At 50.9% G+C, this 14,933-nt stretch overlaps 1 protein-coding gene across 1 annotated transcript; it reads left to right on the top strand.

The window, feature by feature from the left end:
* Positions 1-104: 104 nt before the first annotated feature.
* Positions 105-13,991, top strand: CENPX (centromere protein X). The gene is made up of 5 exons (XM_032764522.2): positions 105-204; positions 2,120-2,171; positions 12,326-12,379; positions 12,937-13,025; positions 13,232-13,991. The coding sequence occupies exons 1-5, from the start codon at positions 166-168 to the stop codon at positions 13,244-13,246; spliced, it is 249 nt and encodes an 82-aa protein (XP_032620413.1). The 5' UTR covers positions 105-165; the 3' UTR covers positions 13,247-13,991.
* The last annotated feature ends 942 nt before the right edge of the window (positions 13,992-14,933 follow it).

Genomic DNA, 14,933 nt, shown 5'->3' with positions numbered 1-14,933 from the left:
GTTCCCAGCATGCAACGCAGATAGAATTTCTCCCCTCCTCTTTTTACTGACCCCGGAAACATCAGCGACTCACTTCCGGGTGCGGGTTACTCTACGGGACTACAGTTCCCAGAATGCCGTGCGCCATTGTAGGCCCGCCCGCCCTTTCCAGAGCGTCGCTGCGGGATGGAGAAGCGGGAAGAGGGCGCGAGCGGCTTCAGGAAGGTGCGGCGGGGTGGAGGCCGCCGCAGGGCTGTACGAGGTGCCCCGCGCTAACCACCGGCCCGGCCCGGAGCGCGGCGCCCGCCTCCCTGTAGCGCAGCAGGCCTGCGCTCCGTGAGCTGGCGCGCGCTTCCCGCGCTGTGCGGCAGGCTCCGCCTCAAGCCCCGGGCCGGTCGTGGCGCCGCCCTGGGATGTTCCGTCTCCTGGTCCCCGGGCACCCTGGCCTGGCCTGGCCCGGCCCGGCTCGGTCCTGCCTGGGCACGAGCGTCCGCGCTCCCTGCGCCGCTGCCAGCGGACCTCCAGCGCCCGGTGCTTCCCCCGGGCCTACCGCTCACGGCAGCGGCCATCAGTCCAAACGCCTCCCGCCTCCCCCTTGCATGGCCTCGCCTGCCAGACCTCGGCCCGGCCTGTAACCAGCTGAGCGCTTCTGCGGTGCCCCCACGCCTGTTCGCCAAAAGCTTCCCGCGCTCAGCCACTTGTCGCTCCAGACCCACCTGCCTTCACCAGTTACCATCCCATTTCCCCTTTAAGAAAACCGTAGGGGGCTCGGAGACCTGACCTCTCTCGCTTAACCCTGTCTCCCCCATCGTTGCCTCACAGAAGAGCAGTTTCTAGTCTCACTTCTGGTCAGTGGGCTGCTTTCCCCCACCTCCTTCAACTCACTAACTTTGGTGCTAGCAGCAATGATGCTCTATGGGCCGGTCAAGGCTGCTAGGTTGTGGCATGCCTGGCAGGCTACCACCAGGCTCTTGAGCTCTAGGTGTGGCTTCTTGTGCTGCACGTGTAGTGTTGTTTTGACCTACCCACTGACTTTTCACTGGTCATGATAGTTCTCTCTCCTTGCAGCTCCTTCCCTCTTGCTGCCTTTGATCAGCTCATTTCTGAGTTCAATGTTGTTTAATGTGTCTGCAGATGATATGCATATCTCTTTCCCCGTCTCTGCCCTCTAATTCGTTTCTCTCTGCCTCAACCTCATCAAATTCTTGCTCCCCTTTAACTTTCTGTGCCAAAAACTGGTTATCAGATAGGATTCCCTGCAACCAGAGTTATTGTCTAAGATTTGGTGTCTGGTGTGTTCAGTCCTGGCCTGATCTCCAAAAGCAGGGATATTTAGAGGGAGATGGATAGCTACAGCCTAGCCCTAAACTTAGACTTTACAACAACTTTTAGGATTTATCTTAAACCTAACTGAAAAGGTTGCATTGAAGTTTCTAAATCCTCTGCAGTAGGTGCAAACTAACTGTGGTAGCACTGAGAATCTGACATTGACTTAACTGACTCACTGTGAAGAATAATGCAGAACTGTTTCCATGCAAGCAGTCTAAGGGACAGATAAAGGGGGAAAGTGTTTAGGGTTTTATCAAGATGAAACCTTTTAGATAGAAACTATAGCTTCATATCATTGGAAGTTGAGAATGGCAGCTTTCAGAGACATGAAGCATTCATGTTGATGTAAGTCTTTCTATTCCTAACAGGTGACAAGATGTAAACACTTGAGGGGATGTGTATGTGTAAGCAAATGTTTCCAACCACTGATTCTCATGCACTGATCAGAAAAGGAAAGTCCTCTCCAAAAACATCTTGTGCAGGAATAAGGGATTTAAATATCTATTTATTTGTATTGTGGTAGCACCTAGCAGCCCAGACAAGGCCTGGGTCCTATCTGCTTGGTACTGTACAGATGCTTAGTGAGAGACAATCCCTGCCCCAAAGAGCTTGCAGCCTAAGTAGTAGACAAGACAAAGGGGTGGGAAGGAAAGCACAGAGAGAGAGAAGTGCTGCCTCAGAAATGGCTGGGGGATTTTCTCCAACTGTGGGGCAGGGGAGGACAGGATTGTTTATACAGTTTTTGGGCAGGAAAAGGAGTTTAATTTGCTTCTCACTCACCAGTTCTATATCATGTTCCCTTTTCATGCAGGAGACTGTTAACAAAATACTTCATCTCCGTTTCAAGGATGACAAAACTCGAGGTAAGTGCTTCTCCTGTACACTTTCTGTAGAGAGCTAGATTCCTTTTGCAAATTACCTAGCTGCCTATAGCACATAGTGTAGTTGTAGCTGTGTTGGTCCCAGGGTATTAGAGGCACAAGGTGGGTGAGGTAATATTTTATTGGAGCATCTTCTGTTGGTGAGAGAGACAAAGTTTCAAGAAACACAGAGCTCTTAAATTCAGGAATACCAGAGGTGACCAGGAAGCCACCCTGGCTCTGTGTTGGTTCTCGGTTTAAATGGGCAAACACTTGTTCCCTGGATGTACATGCTGTCTAAGGCAGAGGTTCTCAAACTGTGGTCCACGGATAGTTCCTTCTGTGGTGCGCACCTGAGCAGCATCACATGAGAGAATGAAGGGCTGCCCACCTAATCAGTGGAGCTGCACTAATTAGAGGCCTGGACCCTGGAGAAAATGCACATGTAAGGTGAGGTGGTGGCCTTGGGAGGACAGTGGGGTGAGAAGAGGGGGTAGGAAGAATTTGGGATGTGCAAGATTGTGGCGCTGGAGAAAGGCGACTTTCTACAGCTTCAGGGCTGCATGTGCCGAAGAGAGACACCCCCCTCCTTCCCAGCCTCAGCTTGGGGGCTGCCACGGTGGGGGGGAGACACCCCCGCTTCCCAGCCCAGCTCGGTAACTGCCACAGCAAGGGAGAGACTACTGATATTAAAATATGAGTTGCATGCTTTTATTCGTAGAACAAAAACATGTTAATTTTTTGTATATAACACTTATCCAAAGTGCTTTACAGTAGTTAGCTAAACAACGTTTGGAAGGATCATTAAGTGGTCCGCCGAGACCTCAGCAATTTTCAAGTGGTCCATGGGGAAAAAAAAATCTGAGAACCATTAGTCGAAGGCACTAATCTGGCCCCCTTTGCCGTAGAATCTGAGAATCTTTAATGTATTTATCCTCCAGGTAGGGAAGTGCTGTTATCCCCCTCTGTTATGCAGATAAGGAATTGAGACCTAGAGAGACTAAGGGCTTGTCTACATGGGAACACTTTAAGAAAATTAAGACTGACTAATGAAAGGTGTGAATTTAAAGTGGATTAGTTAAACTGGATTAAAGCCATAGAATCATAGGCTTAGAAGGGACATCAAGAGATCATCTAGTCCAGTCCCCTGAACTCACAGGAGGACTAATGTATTATCTAGACCATCCCTGACAGGTGTTTGTCTAACCTGCTCTTAAAAATCTCCAATGGTAGAAATTCCACATCCTGCCTGGACAGTTTATTCCAATGCCTCAGGTTAGCCACTCCTGCTCTAGGATGTTTTTAATCAGGCCCTTGTGACTTGAAGGCATCTAAGTTGCCTAAGTAATTTTGTAACTTGTTCTTTCCCTATTTTGGCCTTTGATTCTACCTTATTTTCACTGACATTTCATTAGACATCCAATCGCTACTAACCTTTTTGGTGAAAACAAAAAGTCATTTAACATTTCTGCCATTTCCACGTTCTCTGTTACTGTTTTTCTCCCCTCATTGAGTAACTGGCCTACCCTGTCCTTGATCTTCCTCTTGCTTCCAGTGTACTTATAGAATGTTTTCTTGTTATCCTTTGTCTCTAGCTATAGTAGAACCTCAGAGTTACAAACACCTTCGAATTGGAGACTGACCATAACTCTGAAAACAAGGTTACTCACCTTTGTAACTGTTGTTCTTCGAGATGTGTTGCTCATATCCATTCTAGTAGGGTGTACGCGCGCCGCGTGCACGTTCGTCGGATACTTTTTACCCTAGCAACACTAGGTGGGCCGGCTGGGCGCCCCCTGGAGTGGCGCCGCCATGGACCGCCCGTGTCGGTCGTATGGAACTGTGGAGCCCAGTTATCTGTTCTCCACCCCTACATTCACCGTTTTCTCTTGAATTGATATAGTTAATCTTTAAATAATAGTTATAGATAGTTTTGAGTTGTTTAGTTGTAAATTAGTTTGTAGGGATCGCGGGTTAGCCCGTCCCCATACCCCGGCACCGGGCCATGCCCGGTCGCCAGGCTCAAACCATGCGTGGCCTGTCGTCGCCGATGCCCACAGGCGATCGCACGATTCCTGTCAAAGTGTCTGGGCGACTCCCACCTGAACAGACAGATGTAAAATTTGCAAGGCGTTCAGCCCCGAACCGAAAGAGAGGGACGTTCGCCTAAACAGTTACTACTCATGGAGTGTACACTCCACCGTCTCGGCAGGCCCCCGCACCGGAACAAGCGCCTCCTCGGCACCGCGCACCCTCCGCCCGCTAAAAGGACACCTCACCAGTCTCCGGCTTCCACTCCTGGTCGGCACGCTCCCTGCTCTCCGAAAGGCAGAAGCGTAAGCCTCCTGCGGCCACTACCCAGCCCGCAGTCAGAGCGCTTGCCGTCACAGACCGCCCGGCACGACTCCTGCCGTGGCATCGAGGTCTGTCGCACCGTTGATTCCGGCCCCGGACAGGCCGTCGATTGTGCCTATTGCTCCCGGCGCGTGCCGCGGTTGCGTCCATTGTGCCTTCAACCCCGGAGACATTCTCTCGGCCGCACGGGACTTATTGCGATGACGGAGGCCCGAGCCGCCTCGACCCCGGCACCGCCGGTGCGGGTAATTCTAGCAAGCCGGTCTCGTGAGACCTTCTTCAACCGGCACCGTGGACTCGTTCCAGATCGAGGTCTCGCAGACGCTCTCGGTCTACCATCGCTGCCGCGGATCCCGGCCGCTCGGAGTCCCGGTAGTTCCGTCTTCACGGTACCGGACGTACCCGTACGCGCTCACGGTCCGATCGCCGTCGCGCTTTACGCGCGTTCTCAGACTCGGCACCGTTCCCGTTCGGCACCGCACGTCACGGAGCCGGTCCCGCATGGAGCTCCCGGCACGATCGACCTCCAGGCACGCAGTCTCGAGCCGATCTCGGCACAGGCGGCTCCCGCACCGGTCGATCTCCAGACAGGATATTCGGTTCATTCACGGCACTGGCGGACTCACACTGCGTTCCCGCACCACGTGACGTGCTCTCCTGGCCGTAGAGAACTATCGTCTCGCAACTCGGCACTCACGTGGCCAACCCGCCAGCACATCCCGTTTCCTCCCATGCGACTCGGCGTCTTATGGGGATTCGGTGCTCAAGGCCTCAGCAATGGCCCTTTTGGACTCCGTGGGCGTAGCATCAGACCAGCCACCACCAGCCTCGCCTCCGCTCCGTTGCTCTGACCGGAGGGCACCCGAGTCCACGGTGAGCAGAACGCCAGCGACACTATGGAACAGGCGCAACAACTATCAAGCCGCAGACCTCACCGACAAGAGTCTTGATTTGGCCTGGGGTTCGTCCTCTTCTCCCGGACGAGGCTGTGCGGGAAACACACATACAGGGCCACCGCCTTATCGCCCTCAGGGCGCACCAGGACCTTTTAACGTGGGTTCTCTGAACAATAACCTGCCAGTGGAGGAAGTCCGAGCGTGGCACGACACACGGTACTCACTATCCCTCTCAGCGGAGAGCCCCCGACCCACGAAACGCTCCCTTTATTCCGATACCATCCTAGGAGAGCCCATAACCATCTGCAACTACGCCACCTCGGTGCTCGCCACCACGCAAAAGGGGTTGAGCGCAAATAACATGGCCTCCGCGCGACAATACTGTATGTTCATCCTCCGCCTTCACGTCTGGGGCCAGTCAGTCACCACGAGCGAGAGCAGCGTCCAACAAGCAACTCTCCCAATCTAGACAAAGGTAACGCGACCTCCTGGCAGGAAGTTAACCTGCGGGGCCTCCCACTCCGATACGCCAATCACAGGCCCACTTAAGCTCGTATCGTTTTACACTTGGGGTCAGGAGAATTTACTGACGTCTCTCACACAGCACTCCGCAAAGAGTTCTCGGCCTCAGCAGAGGTAAGCACTCGCAGAACTCCCTTCCAGGCTCTATAAGATGCGCAAGACTCCGGGATAGAACTACAGCATCAGGGTCGCTATGAGGCGCATCAATGGCTCAAGCGTCCGACTTACCGACCGAGGTCCAATACACATACAGGACTCCCTTGACGGCCAGGGTCTCTTCTCTCAAAGACGACCCTCGCCTCAAGTCTAAAGACAATCGCAGTCATAATGCGCTCGCTGGGAGGCAGACGCAAAGACGGCCCTTCACGTCCCCAGCCTCCCGACGGTTCTACCCCCACCTCGCCGAGACAAGATCTTCCAGGCGCAGAGGCAGGACCTCTCGTAGAACGATCTGGCCTCAAGGGGTAACAACTCCGTATCCCGCCAAACCACCTGCGGGACCAAAACCACAGCTTTTGAAAGGTGCGCTCGAGAGCACCGGTAACCAATTCCTCCAGGATCCACCTCAGTTTCCAACCGCCTGCCGCTTTCTTCCCTGCTGGTCCCAGCTAACATCAAGACAGCTGGTCTCAGCACGGTGGAAGGTGGCTACCGTCTTCAGTTTCTTTCGACCGCCGTGGCTTCCCACTCCCACCCTTCTCCCTCTCAGGGACCCTCTCACGGCAACCCTCCTACAGGAATTCAAAGCTGCCTCGCATTAGGAGCCATTAGAGAGGTTCCAGAGGCCTGTAGGGCAGGGGTTCTATTCCAGGTACTTCCTGATTCCCAAGGCGAAAGGCGGCCTTCGTCCCATCTTGGACCTGCGAGCTCTGAACAAGTATCTTCAGGAAGCTCAAGTTCGCATGGTAGGCCTGGGAACATCATTCCTTCCTCGATCCAGAGATTGTAGAGCTGGCTCTCGACCATGAAGGGTACGCATATTTTCATATTGCGATCTACCCACCGCACAGGAGTGTTTCTTTCGTTTCTAGTGAACCGTCGTACTACGCAGGTTTGCAGTTCTGCCCTTTCGGCCTCTTCGGCCCCTCGAGTTTACACAAGTGTATTGGCAGTAGTTAGCGGCCTACTCGCGTCGTCGTCACATCCTGTTTTTCCGTACCTGACACTGGCTGATTCGGGGGGAACTTCGGCCAAGTAGCCGGGCATGTACAGTTCATCAGAGATCTGTCTCTCGTCTCGGATGATTAACCAATCTCGAGAGAAAATCCATCCTAGCTCCACACAGGAAATAGAATTTCATAGGAGCACTGCGGCTCGAATCGAGCAACATAGCCAGCTTGCCTCCCACGGTTCTGAGCGATAGTTTGCTCTCTCGTTAGGGGTTCCATGCTTCCACTACCTGCCCGTACGGTCCTCAGCCTCCTTGGTCACATGGCTGCGTGCACCTGTTGTGTCACGAAAGCACGGCGAGGGTTCGCTATGGCGCCCTTAAGACTCTGGCTCGCTTCAAGTTCTTCGTCACGAAGGGTGCCCTGGACATGTAGTCACAATACGTCTCACGTGCTGGGCTTCCCTCAACTGGGGCTGGATTCCCCGCCCTAGTGTGCGCCGGCTCGAGGCCGTGTTCATGTGACTCAACCTCGCTATCCTGACAACGATGCTTCCGCCTTGGGATGGGGCGCGCACTGGGCCATCTGGCAGACCCAAGGCTTTGTCCTTACCAGAGCTCCAACTCCACATCGATGTCCGGAGGCTAAGGGCGTCCGCTTGGCATGGCCAGGCATTTCGGCGAGCAGCTACCAGGGCCGTTGTGGTTGCCATTTTTCACGGACAACACGACGGCCATGTATTATATAAACAAACGAGAACACGATCTTCCCCCCTTTGCAGAGGCTCTGAAACTGTGGAATTTTGCATAGCCCAGTCGATCGACTTGATAGCCTCTTTCCTCCCAGGGGTCCGGAATACTCTAGCGGACCGACTGAGCAGATCGTTCCTGACACAGCGAATGGTCCATCCGTCCGGACGTCCTGTCTTCTGTCTTCCGGAGGTGGGGCTTTCCCCAGATAGACCTGTTCGCCTCCAAGGACAACAGGAAGTGTCAGATGTTCTGCTCCCTACAGGCGCTCCCCGGGCTCCCTCTCGGACGCCTTTTTCTCATTCCATGGACAAGGGCCTCGTGTATGCTTTCCCCCGTTCCCGTTAGTCACAGGTCCTGCTCAAACTGCGCAGGACAAGGCCAGGATGATTCTGATCGCTCCGGCATGGCCGAGGCAGTATTGGTACACATGCTGCTCGACCTGTCCCGGGCGCCTCCAAATCACTACCTCTCTACCCGGACCTTATAACACAGGACTTCGGCAGGCTTCGTCACCCAGAACCTCCCGTCCCTACACCTGACAGATGGTCCTGTCTGGTTGAACGAGTCTGAGCGTCGGTGCTCAGCTGAGGTCCAACAAGTCCTTTTAGGTAGCAGAACCCTCTACGCAGCCACTTATCTCGCAAAGTGGAGCGATTCTCATTCTGGTGTGCACGGAGTCCATTGTCCCGACTGCCGTTCCGATCTCTGTAGTCTTGGACTACTTGGCTCTATCCAAGGGCCAGGCCTAGCCCTCTCTTCCATTAGGGTCCATCTAGCCGCAATCTCCACCTTCCATCCTGGAGAGTCTGGTACTTCCACGTTTTCACACCCCATCGTTCCAGGTTCCTTAAAGATTGGAGAGACTTACCCCGGTTAAGCCTCCTTCCCCTACGTGGGATCTTGAACTGGTACTCTCTAGACTCATGGGCCCCCTAGCCGTTAGCGACTTGCTCCTTACTATATCGGTCATGGAAGACGTCCTTCTGGTAGCTATCACCTCTGCCAAACGAGTATCCGAGCTCCGTGCGCTGGTCGTAGACCCACCTTACACCATCTTTCACAAAATAAGGTGCAGCTACGATCACACCCAGCCTTCCTTCCGAAGGTCGTCTCACCATTCCATCTTAACCAAGATATTTTCCTGCCGGTCTTCTTTCCGAAGCCGCACACCTGCCGCCGGGACCAGCAGCTGCACACCTTAGATGTCCGCCAGGCCCTGGCATTCTACATCAGCAGAACTAAAGCCTTCAGACGCTCGCCTCAGTTATTCATAGCAGTGGCAGAGCGTATGAAAGGTCTCCCTGTAACTCCCAGAGGATTTCATCATGGGTATCCTCGTGTATCCGGACGTGCTACGAATTGGCTCACGTCCCGCTGGTCGATCACCGCCCATTCTACTCGGGCTCAGGCCTCTTCGGCTGCTTTCCTGGCCCAGTCCCATCCAAGACATATGCCGGGCGGCTACCTGTCGTCCGTGCACACTTTTACATCGCACTATGCGCTGGTTGACCAATCTCGAGACGATGCGCCTTCGGTACAGCAGTCTTGCTTCGGCAACGTCTCACTCCGACCCACCGCCTAGGTAAGGCTTGGAATCACCTACTAGAATGGATATGAGCAAGCACTCGAAGAAACAAGGTTACTCACTTTGTAACTGTTGTTGTGAGATGTGTTGCTCATATCCATTCCCACCCGCCTCCTTCCCTCTGCGGAGTAGCCGGCAGAAGGACTGAGGAGCGTTGGGCCGCAGGCTATATCAGCCGAAGAAGGAACTGAGGAGCGGTTGGGCCGGCAGGGCTATATATCAGCCGCCATGGCGGCGCCACTCCAGGGGGCGCCCAGCCGGCCCACCTAGTGTTGCTAGGGTAAAAAGTATCCGACGAACGTGCACGCGGCGCGCGTACACCCTACTAGAATGGATATGAGCAAGCACTCGAAGAAGAACAAAAGGTTATGGTGGTTCTTTCAAAACTTTAGAACTGAACATTGACTTAATACGACTTTGAAACTTTACTATGCAGAAGAAAAATGCTGCTTTTAGCCATCTTAATTTAAATGAAACAACCAGAGAAATAGTTTCCTTACCTTGTCAAATCTTTTTTTTAATGTTTGCCTTTTTTTTTAGTAGTTTACAGTTAACACAGTACTGTACTGGCTTTTATTTTTTTTTTCTCTGCTGCTGCCTGATTGCATACTTCCAGTTCCAATTGAGGTGTGTGGTTGACTGGTCAGTTTGTAACTCTGGTGTTTGTAGCTTTGAAGTTCTACTGTAGTTTAATCTTGCTTTTTGCCTTGGCCTTTCTAATTTTGTCCCTACCTGCTTGTGGTGTTTGTTTATATTCATCCTGTGTAATTTGACCTAGCTTCCACTTTTTGTTGGTCTCTTGAGTTTCAGATCATTGAAGATCTGGTTAAGTCAGGGTGGTCTCTTATCATACTCTTTTCTACACAGTGGGATAGTTTGCTTTTGTGCCCTTAATAACATCTCTTTGAAAACTGCCAACTCTCTTGAACTGTTTTTCCCCTTAAATTTGCTTCCCATGAGATCTTACCTACTAACTCCCTGACTTTGCTAAAGTCTGCCTTCCTGAAATCCATTATCTTTATTGAGCTGTTTTCCATTCCTTAGAATCATGAAGTCTACCATTTCATGATCACTTTCACCTATGCTGCCTTGCACTTTCAAATTCTCAACTAGTTCCTCCCTATTCATCAAAATTAACAGCCTCTCACCTAGTGGCTTTCCTCCATCTTATGAACTAACAGATTGTCTCCAATACATTCCAAGAATTTCTTGGATAATCTGTACCCTGCTGAGTTATTTTCCCAATAGATGTCTGGGTAGCTGAAGTCCTGTGTGCTGGATGATTTTATTTGCTTAAAAAAAGCCTCATTCACCTCTTCTTCCTGGTTAGATGGGTAGTAGACCCTTACAATGACATCACCCTTCTTTTTCACCCCCTTAATCCTTACCCAGAGACTTTCAACAAGTCTGTCTCTTATTTCCATCTTAACTTTAGTCCAATGTGTACATTTTTAATATATAAGGCAACATCTCCTCCCCTTTTTTTTTCCCCTGTCTGTCCTTCCTGAGCAAGCTGTACCCTTCTATACCCATACTGTATTCCATATTGTCCCACCACTGTGATGCCAGCTATGTCATAGTTCTGTTTATTAACTAGCATTTCAATTTCTTCTTGCTTATTCCCCATACTTGTCGCATTAGTATACAGATATCTAAGATATTGATTTGATTTCCTCCCTGTGTTCTCTTGTCTCTCCCTTATCCCGGTTAAGACAGCCCATGCTCCCCTCAGATTCTAATCTTTCTCTCAGGTCTCCATGTTTTGGACTTACCTGTCGGCTTTTGTCAACTGCCCCCATCAAACCTAGTTTAAAGCCCTCCTCACAAGGTTAGCCAGTCCATATCCAAAGATGTCTGTTCCCTCCTCCTCATTAGATGGACCCCCTTCTCTGCTTAGCAGTCCTTCCCAGAACAGCATCCAGTGGTCAAGGAAGTCGAAGCCCTCCTGGCGACACCATCTTTGCAGCCAGGCATTCATTTCTAGGATGGATCTCTCTGCCTTGGCCCCTAACCCTGACCACAAGGATCAAAGAGAACACCACCTGCGCTTCCAACTCCTTTACCCTTATTCCCAGAGCCCTATAGTCACTTCTGATCTGCTGAGGGTCATACCTTGCAGTATCATTAGTGCCTGCATGGAGTAGAAGGCTGGATGATCCTCAACAATCGCTCAGTAATGTCTGATACGGGCCCATGGCAGGCAGCATGCTTCCCGGGATGTCATGGCAGGCCAACAGACCGGTGCCTCTGTCCCCCTCACCAATCACTACATGACATTTCTTCCTGGGAGCGGTGGCTGAGATCCTCCTAGCCTTGGGGGTACATGGCTTCTCCTCTTTCACACTGGGGTTGATTCTTCATCGCTCGTTGGCAGAGCAGCATAACAATTCATCACTATGGTGAGTGGGCTGGGAATAGGGGTAGAGCAGTGCCTGCTTCCAGAAATAACTAGCAGCCAGTGTGGTCCCTGTGACAGAACCATATCCTCCTTCCTTGGTGGCATGACAGCAGTCCTCTCTAGCTGAATAGTTTCCTCAGCCTTTGACGTCTCTGTATGAATACTCTCAATGAATTCCTCGTGGGCACGGATGCTTCTCAGCCTAGCCATCTCCCCCTCTCCTAGCTCTCCTCCCTGCTTCCTGAAAGATTCCACCAGCAGATACTTTTCACACTAGATAGTCCCCCCAGCCTGGCTTTCTGAGAGTGGGAAATGCAAGCCATAGTGTCTACAAACCCGCACCATATGTGGATGCTCTGTCAGAATTAAAGTGGGTGAGTTTAATTTACTTGGGATTTGCCCAGGGGCAGATGGGAAGTTTGTGGTGGAGCAGAGACTTGAACCCAAGCCTTAAGTTCCAGGATAATGCCCTAAGCTTGTGCCCATCCTTCCTCCTCCTGTTGCATGTCTTCTGATAACAACACTTTCCTTTGCCTCTAGTCAGCAGTGATGCTTTGCTGCTAATGGCAGAAATGCTGAACGTGTTTGTTCAAGGTAAGTGCTTAGGAGCTGCCCTTTTATTCTCAGTACTTGTGGTCATAGATTTGGGTCAATTAGAAAAGTTGTGGCAGTTCTGGCAAGGCACTTTGCTTGTGATTTGATGGAGCTTTTCTAAAACTTCCCTCCAGGAAAGGCAATCTTCCATAGAGCTGCTCTTCCTTGGGGTAGTCCGATTAGCAAATCCAGGCTGCTGTGGCAGGACAGTGTAAGGAAACAAACTTGTTCTGTCAAGTTGCAGGTGCCTCACTGCTAGGCAATTGTACCCACTCTGCCTGTGGAATGGCCTTTCTACCTTGTTAGATGCCACTCCCTGTTGCAACAGCATAAGCTAATGTGAGTGAAGAGGACCAGCTAGCTTCTCAGCTGTGGTTGTATAATGCCACGAAAGATTCCATTTTACGCAAGACTAAAACCAAGAGGGGTCTTGAGAAAGTGCTCCCCTTTTACCCTGTGGTGCTGTAGCTGCACCCCAAAATCCAGCCCGATTAGCTTCGGACTTCCTTTTCCACACCTACTTGTGATGTTTGTCTTGTCTTGCATGTGTGGCGCAGAAGCTGCAGCACGCAGCGCACGGCAGGCTCAGGCTGAAGACTTGGACAGGGTGGATATTGAACATGTGGAGAAAGTGCTGCCACAGTTGGTATGTAAAGTGTAGTTCAGCTTCTCCTGCTAACAAGATAAGGATATGGGCAGAGGCATGTTAATCCACTTCCTTCAGGGGGATGTTTGACTAGTTAGTAATATCCATACAGGGCTGCTGGGAACCCCACAGATGTGTTAATGACTAGTTTGGAACGGCCTCTTACTGTTACGAGAAGTAAAGCAGCTGCTGCTCTCTCCTTACAGCTTCTGGATTTTTAGAGGCCTGATCAAGCAGAATGGGATGCATCAGCTGCTAAGAGGAGAAAGTCCTGATCTGGGAGTTAATCTGATACTGAATGTCTGGACTGGCCTCCTGTTTAGCTACGGGGATGGGCATTATTGTTGCTTCACTATGCCCTTGCCATCTTGCTACAGTAGCAGCTGCTTCCTCACTCCTATCAGCTGAGCAGAGCAAGCCCTCAGCAACCACAAAGAGTAAGATGCGATTCTAAAAAGTATGTTGCACATTTTGATTGTTGTAGACCAAATTACTATAGCAGGGCATCTTGTCCTCAAAAACTGGGTCCTATCCTGCAGTAGCAGTTTGCAGTTCACAGCCCAGAATGAATAGCATGGCCAAAGCACTGCTACTTTCTCTACCAGTGAAAGAAACAGGTGCTACTCTGTGGAGTGAGTGAGTGGCTGGAAACCTTCCTCTAGCTGTGGGCTCTCATCACCTCAGCAGGCTGCTATGGCAGGGGTTTAAAGTCTAATTCCATGGCTGTCTGAGTAGTCTAAACAGGCACTCAGCTGAAGGTCTGTGCCAAAAGCAGGTACCTGATCTTTATTTTATAAATAAACAGTGCCTCTCCCCCAATACTTTCCAGCATTCCTCCAGGGCAGTGACATCAAAGAGTGCTTAGAACCTTTTAACTGTTTGATATTCTTCTCAGAAGCTGCTTCTCTCTGCTATAAATTTGTTCTCACAAAGAAACATCAATAAATCAAAAATAAGTCTCCCTGGCTCAGGCTTTTCACCGCAATTAATCATCGAAAGTCAAGTTGCTTCAAAGACTTGCTCAGCTTCCCCCACCCTCTTCTCTAAATCTTCACAGGCGAAAAGGAAAACTCTTAAAAAGGGACAGAATAACAAACAGCATGTGTGAGAATCCCACATCATGGGACAGCATGTCCCCTTTGCCAGCAGGGAAGAGGGAAGCTATGAAATAAGAAACCTTACACATGTAGGCAGGACCTACACTGCTGAACCTGGCTTTGTTGGGAAATATTAGGCCTGCTGCTGCAGAAGCAGCTGACACCAACATGTCTGAGAACTAGCTTTCCAGTTGCTTATTGTCTTTTATTTGTGGGGTCCATTGTGAAAAGTGGTAGAGATTTCCCAACTGCCCCTGGTAGCAGGCAAGGACTGGATGGGCCACTAGCACTGCTCTCCCCCATTCAGGCTATGATCACCGGTGATATGATGGGGGGAGGCTTTTGTTGCCTCTTTTGTATGTTGATCCAGGTCTGCAGATCTCAGTTCTACAGGCACCAGGCAGGCTAAGGCTTTATGAAAAGATTACTAGTAGAGGTCAGGTCAAATGATGCTTATCTAAATCATCATATACTAAGTAATTCATGTATGACTCTGCTACTGAGTACTGGGAACAAAGACGCCTCATTATGATTGCCCTGCTGGAAAGCCTGCAGTTGTCAGTGTGTAAGATTGTCTCAGGGCCTAGCTGTGTTTTTCCAGAGAGCACTTATTTTTCTCCTTCCATGGAAACAGCCTGTTAAAGATCCAGAACATGCTGGCTGTGATGTCACTTCCATGAGCCATCAAGAAACCGACAGCTGTTCTGTAAGTCTATTTCCTTGTGTGAAACAGGCTAAGGATAACTGCAGAAGTGGAGATGTGTAACTGGTAAGGCCAATCTTTAATGGTGGCTGCCAGCATTAACCAACC

Source organism: Chelonoidis abingdonii, chromosome 13, assembly GCF_003597395.2.
Source record: "Chelonoidis abingdonii isolate Lonesome George chromosome 13, CheloAbing_2.0, whole genome shotgun sequence".
In the NCBI taxonomy this organism is placed as follows: Eukaryota; Metazoa; Chordata; order Testudines; family Testudinidae; genus Chelonoidis; species Chelonoidis abingdonii.
The sequence above is the reverse complement of the archived record's forward strand: the minus strand, read 5'-3'. Positions and strand labels throughout refer to the sequence as shown.

Coding starts and splice junctions, on each gene's coding strand:
- CENPX (XM_032764522.2), top strand. CDS start 166: ATGGAGAAGCGGGAAGAGGGCGCGAGCGGCTTCAGGAAG. Junction 205..2,119: donor GCGCGAGCGGCTTCAGGAAG/GTGCGGCGGGGT, acceptor CTTTTCATGCAG/GAGACTGTTAACAAAATACT. Junction 12,380..12,936: donor GCTGAACGTGTTTGTTCAAG/GTAAGTGCTTAG, acceptor TGTGTGGCGCAG/AAGCTGCAGCACGCAGCGCA.